The sequence below is a fragment of the Diadema setosum genome, chromosome 17 (genome assembly GCF_964275005.1).
Source record: "Diadema setosum chromosome 17, eeDiaSeto1, whole genome shotgun sequence".
Taxonomy (NCBI): Eukaryota; Metazoa; Echinodermata; class Echinoidea; order Diadematoida; family Diadematidae; genus Diadema; species Diadema setosum.
The window spans coordinates 8,882,287-8,897,507 of NC_092701.1; the positions used below are offsets into that span (position 1 = coordinate 8,882,287).

At 38.5% G+C, this 15,221-nt stretch overlaps 1 protein-coding gene across 1 annotated transcript in view; it reads left to right on the forward strand.

Moving 5' to 3' along the window:
- Positions 1–15,221, forward strand: part of LOC140240711 (hemicentin-1-like) — a 142,663-nt gene that overhangs the window by 108,723 nt on the left and 18,719 nt on the right. Inside the window, exons 50-58 of the mRNA XM_072320475.1 lie at positions 3,698–3,868; positions 7,409–7,579; positions 8,232–8,402; positions 8,895–9,059; positions 9,663–9,833; positions 11,457–11,627; positions 12,411–12,557; positions 13,197–13,334; positions 14,038–14,397. Coding sequence (XP_072176576.1) covers positions 3,698–3,868; positions 7,409–7,579; positions 8,232–8,402; positions 8,895–9,059; positions 9,663–9,833; positions 11,457–11,627; positions 12,411–12,557; positions 13,197–13,334; positions 14,038–14,397 — 1,665 coding nt within the window. The remainder of the gene's footprint in view (positions 1–3,697; positions 3,869–7,408; positions 7,580–8,231; positions 8,403–8,894; positions 9,060–9,662; positions 9,834–11,456; positions 11,628–12,410; positions 12,558–13,196; positions 13,335–14,037; positions 14,398–15,221) is intronic.

The following is a 15,221-nucleotide window of genomic DNA, read 5'->3' on the forward strand; positions in this document are numbered from 1 at the left end:
CTTGCTACATTATTTTTCTCTCCCTATCATTCATATTAGGCACACTTTAAAGCAATTCTTAAGAGCATATCGTCGCTGGGGCGACAAGACCTCGTATCTCAAAAATGTCAAATGTTCAGGAGAGCCAAAAAACATGGCGGCCAAAGCACTATACTGAATGGGATAGCCGTTCCTTTGACATGCCGTGGTGGCTTCATTTTTGGGGTAAGACAGCTGGGATTTGGACAGGACATCACTTAACCGATTATTTGACCACTAATGCAAAAAAGTCATTTTCACCAAAATTTGAGATACAAGGTCTTGTCACCCCAGCGACGATATTTTCCTCCTGCACATTCCAGCAGTAATCATTCTATTCACAGCCAGTAATTGTATGTGTGGTGTAAATTGTCTTCAGATATTTATGTCTTGAAGTGGGGTCTAATGTAAAAGACACATAAACTAGAAAAAAACAACAACTTGCAGTTAAAGGCAATTAGAAAAAGGAGAATAAAATACAAGTCACTGTGAGTATTTACTCAGAAAGTTCTGGTTAATTTTTAAACACAGTTTAACCTTTCTTGCAGTGCAGTAGAATCCTGAAATGATTGATTCATTTAGGTTTGAAATAATACAACTGTATATTGACTGAATAAATTCATCGATAGTGATATGAAATCTTTAATAAAAGTCGGGGGGGGGGGGTGACAAGACCTCATCTCTTAAAAATCATGAATTTTCAGGAGGACAAAAAAACTTTTACTTTTGCTTCATTTTTTGCAGGAGGATAGCAATGTTGGTGTCAAACAATGTAGAAAAATTGTTTTAGATTGTGTTAATTATTGTGATGTTTTAAAAATCAAATCAGTACTGTTGATATTAAACATTGAGTAAGGAGGTTTTTGAAGAAGTATATGCCAAATGTATGAGGTCTTGTCACCCAAGGGATGGTATACAAAACCTTCAGAGGCAAAATGGGGATTTGAAATGAGAACAACAAATTATTTTTCAATTTGTCAATTTTCATCCCAATGCATCCATCAGAGGTACAATTTGTGCTGGTATGTATATACAAATTTGTAAATTATGTCTGTATACCATAGTCACCCATATGTGTAGTCCCACATATTCATATAATTTGAGTGGTACTAGTGACAAATCCAATGTGTTTGTGGAAGTGTGATGTACAATGTATTTATTTGGCATAAAAATTATTTTTGTTTTGTTTAAATTATTTGTCAGTGGGGTATTAGTATCTCTGAAGTACATGTTAACAAAGAAAGAAAGAAAAAAAATCCTCATTGTTATCATTCTTCTAAGAGTAGAAAAGATGAGATCTTGCACTGAGTTTTCAAATAAACTAGTGATCAAATTGTTGTGTTTTCTTCATAGCAGATAAGAAGAAGCAATACAAAGCCATCATTATCCTACTAGTGAACTTTGTACTGCACCCCATTGCTAGATAGAAAACCTCCTTTTTGAGAGCTTGCACCCACTTTTTTTTTTTATACTACATATTACAATATTCTCCATCATCCTTCCTATAGCCCACCATGCTTCATCCAAACCAGGTTATTTTGGTGGTTTGATGTCTTAACTCATTCCCTGTGAGATTTTGAAATTCCTATACATATATTTTTTTACAAGACTCATAAGGTTCAACCTTAGGCAGTGGGTTATTTGATTCAATAATACTGTAGAGTGAAGGTTTGAGATGAATTTGTCTTCCACACTAAAATACAGCCTTAGTGCTGTTAGACTTTCAAATTATGTGTAAAATGTCATGTATTGCAGCTCAATTCAGAGAGTGTGAAGAAAAGGAGCAAATGTATACAAAATACACCATCCCCCCCCCCAGAAAAAAAAAAAAATAGTATGTTGATACGAAATCATGTTCATTTGTACAAGTGTAATTGTTGTAACCCATACTTTAGATCACATAAGTAGGAAAATACATGTGGGGTTTTTCTGCAATCTTCACAACAACAACAACAAAAATTAAATTAGTTCCCCCTTCTGAAATAATTGATATCAACAATGATTAACCAAAGAGGATAGAAATATAAAGTAGCAGAGTCTTAAATTCTTTGAAAATTTGTGTCTCAAAATGTTTTGCAATAACCTAGAAATGATGAATGAGCACCTGAACACCAGCCATAACACAGATTGTTTAAAACAGCTTTGTGCATCTGAAAATAGAAATATGCACCCATAAGTATGCAAACATATGGAAAGAACCAAGGAATAACACAAAAATTAACTTGTTTTAATGTTATGTACATATCTCTCCTTTTGAGGTCATTGTTTCTCTGTGTTTGATTTGTGTATGCAGTGATATTCTGGTTACTTTATTTCTATCATCTTGTCATCCTATACAACCTCATCCATCAATCAAATCTGTACCCCTTGTGCCTCCTGGATTAGTGTATTTGCATGTACATGTATGTTGATATATATTTTACACATTCTCAGCTGAGTGCAAGAAGGGGCTATGTCTATGCATGGACCATAAAGAAAGAAAAAAAGCCTACTAGGCTCTCAGCTGAGGACGAGTCTACACACAATAACTGTCAATGTCTGTATTGTCCATAATCCAGTATATTATACAATAACTTTGTGTATCATTGATACTATGGTCAAGGGAGGTGTAGTGATACAATATGAATGTCTCCGTCTGTGACTTAACCACATTGGCCCGAATTCACGAAGGTGGTACAATCGAAACCATGGTTTAAACCAGGAACAAAGACCGTAGTTTTGTATGGGGCGCAATTGTTGTATAGCCTATTTCGTTACAAAATCAGTCATTTCGTCGACGAAATGTTTATTTCGTTGTGAAATGTTAACATTTCATTGACGAAATGATCATTTCGTTAACAAAATAGCCATTTCATCGCCGAAATGACTGATTCCGTAACGAAATAGGCCATGCGACACTTGGCGCCTCATACAAAAGTACGGTCTTTGTCCATGGTTTAAACCGTGGTTTCAATTGTACCACCTTCGTGAATTCGGGCCTTGTGATTGTGATCATTTGATATTACAAATAAAACTCATCAATAAAACTCTTCATGATTCTTATAATCTGTGTGTACAAAAAGTACCATGCAATGTCATTATTTTAACAAAAGTACCCTTTCAAATGGAAGAAATGGATACTGTGATTTTGTAAAATTAAGTGGGCAGTAAAATTGTGTAAAAGGGGAGAAACCTCAGCTTTGAATTCTCAGCTAAGAATTGTTGTACATGAAGGTAGTCCAGGATTTTGATTGTAAATTTAATTGATTTAAAGGGGGGGGGGGGGAACTTTTTTATGCAAAGCATATCAATTACCAAGTTTTAAAATAAGGTCTGAACATTGTATTAGTTCAAGATTATGACTGATTTGTGAAAGGGCAAATAGGTGATTAAGCTGTATTGTAGCATCAAAGGCATTTTTTTTCTTCATATAATCATCATATACCATTGCCATACTCATGCTGGGTTGGAGATAGGCAGATGTGTCTACAGCAGCAAATTTTCATGATTTGGTTACACTTCTCAGTGTGCAGGAAGAATAAGATGTAACAAGTGTCCTGTTTTGTCCTATTGTATAAAGGCTGTTTATTTTTTTGTTTTGTTTGTGTGTGCTTCTGAACCCTTTGATTTGCGTCCACCCCGGCACTCTGGTGACTGTTCTGGGGTTTTTGTGACCTGCATGCTTTCACTCTCTGAACAGTGCATGGCGGATGGTCGGAGTGGAATGAATGGGGCGAGTGCAGCAAGACCTGCGGGCAGGGCTTGCGGCAGCGCACACGCCGCTGTGACAGCCCGCCCCCGGCCAATTACGGCCTGCAGTGCCAGGGCGATGATGCAGAAACCACCAGTTGCCATAGAAACAGTTGCCCTAGTAAGTCACGTTGCAGGATCGTGGTACATCCAACAGAAATCTGTGTCAGAATCACGGGTGTCCACTCTGTTGGGTGTCCTCAACTCCTGCAAGAATGTAATCTGTCAGGCAACGGCGTAAATTCTTGCTACTTGCCAAAGTGGTTCCGCCCATTTCTGTGAGGGTGCTATTTCCAACTCTTTTTGCCAAAGATACTTCATGTCATTTGTCAGCCGGGATATCTGCTAACACTGCCATATTACCATTTATTGCATTCCACAGCCATTTCATGATCGATTCTCTGCGAAACACGCAACTCACTGCATTTTTTATACGACTTTGATGACCGATTTACAGCTCTTCATCAAATTCTACCAGAGATGATTTTCTCTGAACTTGTATTCTATTTTTCAACTTTATATATTGATTTTGGTTATCCTGTGATATTTTTTTTTTTTCACTATCAGATCAGATGAACTTGTTTCTGTACACTATCTGATGCTGATGTGAAACTGTTGATCAGTGTGATCCTGCCTCGAAGTTTCACTTCCACCAAGAAAGCTAAGGAAAAGTTTGCCTGGAAATATGTGTAGATTGAGTCAATGCAGCAGTATTAGTGGAACACATCATTAAAAGTTTGAGGAAAACGGGACGATTCATTCAAAAGTTACACATTTTTAAGTTTCAGTGCTTCCATGGCTAGATGAGAAGACTACTACAGTTACTGGTAGTGATATATCACATATGTAGAACAATGTAAATAAGATATACATTGTAAAGAGAATTCCACAATTTTTTTTTTTTTTTTTTTTAAGTGCACTTTCCCTCGATGTGTCACTGATGTATGTTATGGGCAATATTATTCCCCCTGCCTTTTGAAAGAGGCAAGTCAAGTGCTCTTTTATAATGTAAGAAAAGTGAAAATATGTTGAATATTTTTCTTTTTTATTTTCTGTCTATCATTCTACTTATGTGACATCACACACTGTATTAATCTTCTCATCCAGCTATGACAACACTGAAACTTTAAAAATGCATAACTTTTGAATGGAGTGTCTGGTTTTCCTCAAACTTTCAATGATGTGTTCTGCTGATATTGCTGCATTCACTCAATCCTTTCATGTATTTTGAGGTGAGCTTGTCCTTAAATGACCAGTGCTGGTGCTGAAAGCTTTAACAATCTAGCTCTCCATTTGGAATTTGCACCAGGGTCAGTTTTTTTTTTTTTTTTTTTTTTTTTTTTTTTAAAGATCTCCATGTGTTAAACAAGAAGATGTTTCAAAAATTCTGCAAAGTCCAATTAAAAAAAAAAAAAAAATGTTTGGAAATGTTACACAAAGTAGCAAACCGAGCTGAAACAGGCATCTTTGGCAAGTAGCAATAATTTGGCCAAAAAGAACCATTATTTTCATGTGAAAGGTAAGTTACCTGTTTGTGTTAAATCACTTTTTAAGATGGATGTCACAGCGAAATTCAAAGGAATGGATTCCAGGTGGTAATGGTGTCAATGTAGCAGATGATACATCTAGTACTTGTGAAACAGATCATCCCAAAAGATTAGCCTGCAAGATTTTAGAGCTTTGGTATGAATTTCAGTGTACTAATGAAATGGCAGAAATCATATATATATATTTTTCTCTCTCTCTCTCCCAATTGACCACTCTTTGAATTCATTCCTTTGGTTCCCTGCTCCATCTTTTTCTTTTTTTTTTTGGTAATCTTTGTTGATCATTCACTTGTGAATCAACAAGAAGTTGAGAAGTTATTACTGAGATATGTTTGCATCTGTCTTGCACTTTAGTTTGGCATGTTCTCGCACACACAGTGATGCCTTATGATTTGCTCTTGTCTTGCGATATGATTTGCTGCAAATGGCATGTTAGTCAAAAGCTCTGCTAGAGATGCATGTATTTTGCCCGTCTCGTTTTCTCTGCATTGCTTGACATTACGGTTTTACAAATATTTCTTTCCCTTCTGTCTTTCTAGGATCGTTTTTTCCATTGACAATACATATTTTTCTTTTGGCTACAAACTGTACCCAGCGGAAATTGTAACTAGAAATGATCATGACAGACACAAAGCATTCACAATTCTTGTGATGAAATGTACATGAGCAGAAAAATAACCCTTCCTGTCTTTCATTACAACATTTCAACATACACTGTAGTTCTTTTGATTTTGGCATATCTTCATGAAACAATTTGAGAGAATTTGAAATGAAATTTAATTATGAATATATTGATGCAGTATGTCTTACCTGGCAGTTAAAGTCTGACCAAGAAATGAACAAAAAAAAAAAAATGTTTGCTATTACAAAAATGTTGTAGTTTCATTTCCTCACAGTGTATCGCATGTATTTTTTTTTTTTTGTCTCACACACACAAAAAAAGAAATACTTTAAGAATCTCCGACATGATGCAATTAGTGTAATGTCTGAGCAATTGTTACGGCATGAGGCTATTAAAGTTATGAGAGATGCACAATATTTGTCATTCACGGTGATAAAGTGGAAAAGTTGATATCCAGATGCTCCTGATCAAACATCAAAAGACATTAAGTTCAATTTTGATGAAACATTCAACACTATTCAGAAATTCAAGAAGTTGAGGAAGACCTGTTGAACCCCTATTTTTAATTCTTAACTCTGAAGTAATTCTAAGATTGAGCTAAAGATTAATATTCAGTTATTTCAAACATTGATATGTATTATTTTTTTTTCATTTAACCTATTTGTTATGCATCAGTGTTAAATTCAGATTTAGAAAGACCAAAGATATTATTTTATCTTATTTCTATGAATTTTTGTTTTGTTTCTACTCTAGCATCTGTATTATTATTACTGATTTGATCACAATTAATCACTTCATACACAGGATATTGTTTTTATTACCAAGCAAAAGAATTCTGTGTATACTTATTAGTTTATAAATCATATATATATATATATATATATATATATATATATATATGTGTGTGTATATTTATGTTTATAAACTATATATACATATACAATGTGCAAGTATGATTATAAATAGTTATAGCTAAAGTATATTATGAATGCATTTGTGTATTTATTATCTAGAAATATTTACCAATTATAAACTTTAAACGTAGGTGACAATCTGCACTTGTTACAGCTATTATACCAAATCAAAGATAAAAACTTGTATTCTTCCCTTTAACCACTGTTGTGTTGTAATTAATTTGTAATAATGGCTTTCACGAGAAGGGATTATGGTTGATAAATCATCAATCAAATCATGATTTTGTTGTGTATGACACTTGAGTACAAATTATTGGAGAGTTAGTGAGATAGTAATATGAATATCACTATTTGATGGAAACATGAAACTTGGAAGTTCCACAACTTTCTTACTTCATGTCTGATTCTTGTGAAACTTCTACTATCCTGTTTAATCTAAGTTGAATGTATGCCATGACAGCAACCGATAGTGTCCTTTTTGTCTTTCACCCATGAAGTTTCTAATGGTCAGCTGGTTAATTGTTGTCTTTATCTGTTTGTGTCATCCTGTGTGCTTGCGTGTCTGCCGCGTACCCCAGTCCATGGTCGCTGGGGCGAGTGGCAGCCGTGGGAGGATTGCTCCGTCTCGTGTGGCTATGGGAGGCGGGTGAGGCGTCGGCAATGCAACAACCCTCCCCGCCAGTACGGGGGACGAGACTGCGAGGGTGAACCCATCCAGGTCAGCGAATGCTTCAGTGGGGAATGTCCAGGTTGGTTGCACTCCATGCCTTGTCACATCTTCATTCAACCTTCATCCATTCTCTGGTTTCTATTGTTGCAAGCCATACACCGGTGCATCATTGGCTAAGAACCAGAAGGGCATTATCACAATTTTGGGGGGTATTGAATTTTCGGTATCATATTGTAGAGCTTGATATCCTGTACATTATGGTGTCAATTTAAATCATTTTTACTTTCAGTAAAATGTTTAAAATTGAAAACACAAGGGTGCTATTTTAAATATATCAATATTTGGAACAATGCTTATAAATCTACCCACTTTTGATAAGATAAGCTTTTTATTTCATGAAAATTGATTGTTTTGTTTTTATTTACTCTTAAATCTTAGAATGCAGTAGTGCCCTTCTGGTTCTCAGCTGATGACATATCTCTCTCTTCTTCTTTTTTTTTATTCCCCTCCATAATAAACAAATAGAATTGAATGTGTGAAAAAATGTTATTGACCAATATCATTGATTGTATACACTGTATCCTAAAGGTCCAAATTCACAAAGTTAGCTTATGTCAAATTACACAATGCTCTTCTTGCGTTTGCGCAATAGAAAAATAGGCATAATCTATGGACTCAATTTAAACTGTCAGTGAAAATTTCTGTACAACTTGTCAAAATTCACCTTTCAGTCAATGGCAACTGGGGGCCGTGGTCACCGTGGCAACAGTGCGACAGGACATGCGGCACTGGGAGTACGATCCGTGAGCGGTTGTGCAACAACCCGGAACCGATGTTCAATGGAAGGGACTGTGTGGGTCTGTCACGTGAGACCAAGACCTGCAACCTAGCCCAGTGTCCAGGTAAACAGTGTTCAGTGAACCTAATATCAATATGTATCAATATGTAGTGCATATTAAAAAAAAAAAAGACAGAAATCATGACCATACATGATCTGGTGGGTGAGACTCAAATCTATGACCTTCTATTGCAACCTTCAGTTGCAATGAAAAAGGAGTGTTGAAAAATTTCAATATGTACATTGTAGCTGTATTTTTGGAGCTGACAAGATCAAATGTTGATTACTGCAAAGACTAAAACAAAAAACAACCCTTTAGGCTTTATGACTTTTTAGAATATCCTCACCAAACTTGGCATCTGGTCTGTATATAGGAATACAGTATCATGACTATCACTCGCACACTGATTAATCAGTGTTTATTGAAAGGCAATTTTTTCAGTCAGTAACCTCAGACATTTGTGTATGAGTATGTAGATAGGGAAATGTGTAGTGTATATTTACTGTAATATCAACATATTTTCAAATGTGTTTTTCTAACCACGTCCCTGAACAGTGGATGGGGTGTGGGGAGCTTTCAGCATGTGGTCCACCTGTTCGGTGTCGTGTGGTGGAGGGCAGCAGACACGAACCAGGACCTGTGTGGGACCGCTGTACGGAGGCATGCCGTGTGAGGGCAGCGCTCAGCAGACCAGGAGGTGTAACAGTGAACTCTGTCCAGGTAAGGAAAATAAATCTGTATGTTCCCCTGACGAAGAACCCTCACTTTACCACCTTACATTCTCCATTAACCCTTTACGCGCTTACGCTTACATTGCCGACTGGCACAGAAAACCCCATAGTGTTGTACACACTGCTGTAATACGCCGTATATTTCGCCGGGGTGTTATATTTGAGTGTTTTGCGAGTTGAGTGCTACTTGCACATTATTAAACACCCGAAAATATTGATAGTGCACCTTCCAGAAGGGTTTCTAGCTGTTTATTAGACTGGGGTCCCGTTTCATAAAACTTGTTATGAGTGACAACTGCCACATTTCTTTGACAAATTTCTCTCAGCCAATCAGATTCAAGGATTTCAGTAGCTTGTAACAACTATCACAACCTGTCACTGATAACAATTTTTATGAAACAGGGCCCTGGGAGCAGCATCCACATGTACATTGTACTTGTTACTGTGCATATGAATAAAGATATGCATGTTTTTTTCTATTCTGTGCAGTTTGCAATATTGCTGAGAGAGGGCACAATAGTATATATTTATGTCTATCTGTTTCATCCATCTGTTACTGAATGAACTTATATCATACCCTTTCTCATCGTAGTTCATGGTGGATGGTCGGAATGGGGTGTGTGGAGCATCTGTTCTGCCATCTGCAATGGAGGAACTAGGCAACGCTTCAGATCCTGCACCCAGCCAGCACCATCGCCAAACGGGAGGCCATGCCTTGGGGAGAACATCGATGTGGAGCCCTGTAACCAGCAGCCATGCAGAGGTACAAGTTTACTGTGGCTTATTGAAAGCCAGCCCCATTTCTCTCCTCTACATTGAGAAGGAGGGGGGGGGGGGGGATATCACTGTCGCTATTTTTTTTCACCTTAACTTTCTTAAATAGAGGGAAGTATCAAGGAGGTTTTGTTCCATTCTTGTACATTAGAAAGTATACTACAACTGCAGCTGAGCAGTATGGTACATGTAGGTGTTCAACCCACCGACCGGGTCCATAACGACCGACCGCGCATTATAATGGCATTGCGCGTATAGAAAGAAAATGTACGCATGGGACTACGCTCAACGGTGTTCGATTCTTCACTGGGCTACGCTACCGAGTACAATGTGGCGAAAACAACTAAGTATTCCCTCTAAATTACCGAAATTTAGCAAAATCGAATAAGGTTTATCGTGTAACTACATATAACTAGGCCTACCTATGCTGACTCGTTGTTAGATGTAGAGTATCCTTCCGTAATAAATTTGACGATTTTGACCGCAAAATTGTCACCGCCGCTTGTACGATCGTGCACACACGTTACACATGTACATGGTACACATGACATAAACATTTTGTCGCCCGCTACGACCGTACGAGTTGATGCAGAAACGAGAAATGAATGTGAAAAAACAAACCGACTCATCTAATTTATTTCAATTACGATGAAAAGTTTCCTAATGAAAATCAAGTCAAATTCATCAAACAGTCCTTCAAAAGTAATATCGAAGGATTCAAAATATATCCAAATATTATTGGGGAAAAAATGACGGCTAGAAAAAAACAGCGGCCTGTCGAAAAAACGCATTTAAGTGCCCTTTATACGTATTGTCAGGGTGGTCGGTTGAAATGAGCAGGGCAACTGAGTACGGAAAAAATGACCCCCCATGCGTTCGAAGCCGCCATCTAAGAGCGCGTACCTCAGATCGCATTTTCAGTGCGCGCTTGTGAATCCGGAGTATTTTCTCCACACGTGAGTAAAATTTCAGGCAAATTGTGAGATTTTTCACGTTTCTATTGATAGCAAAACGTTAGGTGTCCAGTATTATGAACACCCAACCATACCATTTAAATGCTGCAAGTAGATTCTGTTCCTGGGAAGGAACTATTTCTAGAAATTTGATCATGTATAGTGGTATTTGAATGGAAGGAAGCTAATGTGTCTATTAATCACTGGATTCAATTCCTTGGTACAGGTGTAGGTAGTATGTGTGGAGGATTCAGTCACTGTCAAATGTGTATGAAGCCTATGCCGTATGATTTACCCTGAGAGATCATACAGCACTCTCAAAGTTGTGATCTAAATGTACTGAGATATATTTGCTGCAACAGTGAGATTTGTTGCTTTATCCTGGCTGTCATTTGAAAAGACGCTTTCAATTAGATTAGATTTCTTTTTGATCCACATTTGACATGTTAGCTGCAACAGACACAATCAACATTTCTATTCTGTGTACCGGTACTTGGATGAGTTACAGAATGATTAGCTGTGTATGTTCTTGTCAACTGAAGGTCTGGGAATGCTGATAATACTTTGTCAGTGGAAAAGCCCTTTTGAGAAAGCAAAACTATTTGCTTCAACATCATCAATGGCATTCATGTGTGTGTGTTGTTCCGTTTGCCCCCCAGTTGACGGTGGCTGGAGCTTGTGGTCTCCGTGGAGCGAGTGCTCACAGACCTGTGGCGAGAGCTGGAGGCACAAGTTCCGGGCGTGTAACAACCCAGCCCCAGCCCACGGGGGATCGCAGTGTGAAGGACGCGTGGACTGGCGTCAGCCCTGCCACGTTCCACCCTGCATTGGTGAGTCCCACATCACACTTCCTGTCCTACTGTCTACAAACCCTGATATATGCAAGATATTCACTTCTTGCACACAGCTCCAATGCAATGTCATGGGATGCTTGTGTGACTTTCTTCTCGCCTGTTATTACAGATGTATTTCTACAAGTTTTTGTTTTCAAAGTGGGTGTGTCTATGCCATGTCTTTGAAAATCAAGCAAGGGAACACCAAGATCTGTGTGAAGGCCACACACACAGTATGATCACATTTTTATTCTACTCATGGCATGATTATTATATTTTTTTTTTGGGGGGGGGGGGCAGAGAAAGAAGTAGATAATATTTTAACATTTGGGAGTTGCTTAGAAGGCAGTAAGTAAAAACAGGTTACTGTGTAAATGTAAAGTGGACCTCACTATTCTAGAATAACCCTTAACTTCTCTAGCTGTGCACAGTTTAGAAGTTGTAAAAACAGCCACAGATTGTTAGATTGACAGTACAGCTCATTGCAATAAAAATCAGCCTCCATCTATACCTGTTAAAGAATTTCCCACATCCGCAAGAGGAATTATGAGCTACACCTTATATGAGTAATCATGTGATCTTGTGACTAGAAAACCATCTTTCTTTTGTCTTGATTTTTTTTTTTAATTGAGTGAGGTGCCTTAATATTGCTTTGTAAGGATTAAGGTTGTGTTCTTTTGGTCACAACTCATCCATACATATAGTCAGAAAATAAATTATTTTGAATCAATCTTCAGAAGGGTCAAACATCTTTGTCCCACCTGTTTCTCCCACCATTAGTTGGACCGAGGTATGCATTGGCCATGGTGACAGGAAATATCAATGGAGAGGCCCTCCACAACGGAATCCTGAGGGCCAACATCAGTGTAGACAATGGCGGCTACACGCAGGTCAATGCCCTCATGGAGAATGTGCCGCAAGATATCGGTGAGTTTTCTGGAACAGATTTCAGCATTAACCTCCTTTTTAGGAGAGATCAATTGCTATCTGTGAAATTGAAGTAAAAGTTCACAAGTGGTTGTCCCACGATTGTTAGATGAAATACCCTTTAAGAATAGGAGAAGGTATGAATGAAGACGTTATTAATGAGGACATTCAATGAAGCAGTAGTCATAAGATATTCATCGTCAAGTGTAATAGTGTAGAGATGCTATGCAAGTACAAATACTCTTCTGGTGAAATGATACATCTTCACTTTAATTCATACTTCTTTTTTTCTCAAAAAAGCAAGATGGAATAGTGGCCTTAACAATAAATCGATAGATTAAGCAGAAATCACCTGATACTGTGGATTTAAACAAAGTGGGATTGTCAAGGATGATGTAGTTGGTAAGATTACTATTAACATGTTTTCTTTGTGTGTTGTTGCACATTACTTTTGATTTGATCACCAAATAGACAACAGTTTTGTTTGATAATTCAGCTTCTATTTAGCAGAGTTTCTTCCTGTTTTCATTGCAAGCTGCATTTCTCTTCCTCCTCCTACAAAACTACTGTTCTCTTTTGTTGACTTTGAACGTTTAACCCCTGACCTCTTGAACAATTTTCTCACCATCCCCTCACCAGGAAACGTCATGCGCATGCTGATCTCGCTCATCTCCCCCGTCTACTGGACCAGCGCCTACGAGAGGGAGAACACTGGCAACGGTTTCGCCGTCACCCAGGGCACCTTCGCTAGACAGACCCAGGTCCGCTTCTGGTCAGGTAAGGTCCTTCATCAACCTGTTGTTTTGCCATTCAAAAAGGGGACAAGGGCATAAGGCATTCTTCAGATATATATGTATGCATGTGGGGTCTGTATACAGCATGCAGCATGAAATGAATCCAAGCGAAGCTGGGTAATTCCTATGATTTAGAAACAATAGATGTTCCAAATGTAATGAGGTGTAGTAAAAGTTTGGATATCACAGAAAAACTCTGCAAAGACAGTGGGGTATCATGATCCTCTTTTCTTTCTTTTTTTCTTTGCTGAAACTCTAAAGTTTGAATGTCTTAAACTATGCCGAAAGCCAAAGACAAAACACTATTATGAGGAAAACATCTTGATTTGCACACAGGGTGTCCTGCATAACCCTTTGTGTGCCAATGCACTTCAGCTGTAACATGCAAGCCATTATTTTGTAAGCAATTTGGTTCCTTTAGTAAGAAACTTGACTAAAGTGAGACAAGCCCCTTAGGTAGGGAATGGTCACTGTTATACAGCAGGAATAAGAGTCAAGTACATTTAATTGTAACTTCTGTTCATTGACAGTCAATTTAAACACAAGACACTTGTGGATGATCACAGAAAGGAAGGTAATGAACGTGCAATTTGCGAACAAAAACACAGGGTTAAGTAACCAGAGCCTTGTTTGCTATATCACTGTGCTCCCACACTGATTACATAATCTTGTCCCTCATGCCACAGGTGAGCAGCTGACTATGGGAATGATCTCCCAGGGCGTGGACGAGGACGGGGTGTTGCGCCTGCAGATCCACCTGACTGGTGACACACCCGAGATCTACCCAGAGGACACCATCATCACCCCGAATTACCGGGAGAGCTACATCCAGACCGGTCCCGGGGAGATCTACGGCCAGTCCTCCCGCTTCGTCACCATCGACGGGTCCCGGCTGCCCTTCGCCTGGAACCACACCATTACCTACGAGGAGACGAACGGCAACATGCCTTTCCTCGTCGAGGCGCTGAATGCCGAGGGCGCCTACGTGGAATACAACCCGCAGGACAACTCACTGACTTACACCATCCGTGTCTACTTCACAAGAGGTGAGTGGATGGAGCTCATAAGTGCTTGATGGTCTCAACCCTTACATGTCCATCATGGCAGCAACAAAGTGTGATATACAAATAGTGAATGATCACAAGTGCGATGGTGCAAGATTTCGCACAAGGTGAAAGATAGAGGCGCTTTATTCAACGAGGTGAAGCCGAGTTGAATAGTGCGCCTCACCTTTCACCGAGTGCAAAATCTTTTTCTGTTGCACAAGGAAAGACCACACACAATTTGTTTTATACAACACCTCGAACGTCAACAGATGTGGTCCACGCAGATTCTTGAATTTAGCACAGAAATGACAACCATTTTCCGTGAAAGATGAATGAGTAGCCACACAGTCATAGTCACCGTATACATAAGTACACGTGAAGTCGATCAGTTTTAAGTTGTTTACAAAAATGAGTGACAAAAGTACGCACTTTATAAGCGCGCTTTAATTGAGTGCGCGCGGCAAGTGTTTGTTTATTGTGACATCAGAGCCATGCAATGGAACAAAAACTTCAAGTCAATCATGAGTTCAACGCGGGAGTCAATGGAAATGGGTAATGTCATCCATGCACTACCTACTTTTGTTCAAACAAATTTGTAAGGCTGACAGCCACAACTAAATGTCACATGATTGGCAATCGACCAATCGGATAGCTACATTCTTTGTAGGTGTTGTATAATCATTGATAGCTGATGTAACTTGCATTTAGGCCCTTAGAGTGCAGTTATACTTTTAGTTGAATCCATAACTTGGTCTTACAGTAGGTATCAGGACCCCTGCAGGAACCAAAGTTACTCTCTTTAATTGATTATTAACTGAGAAAAT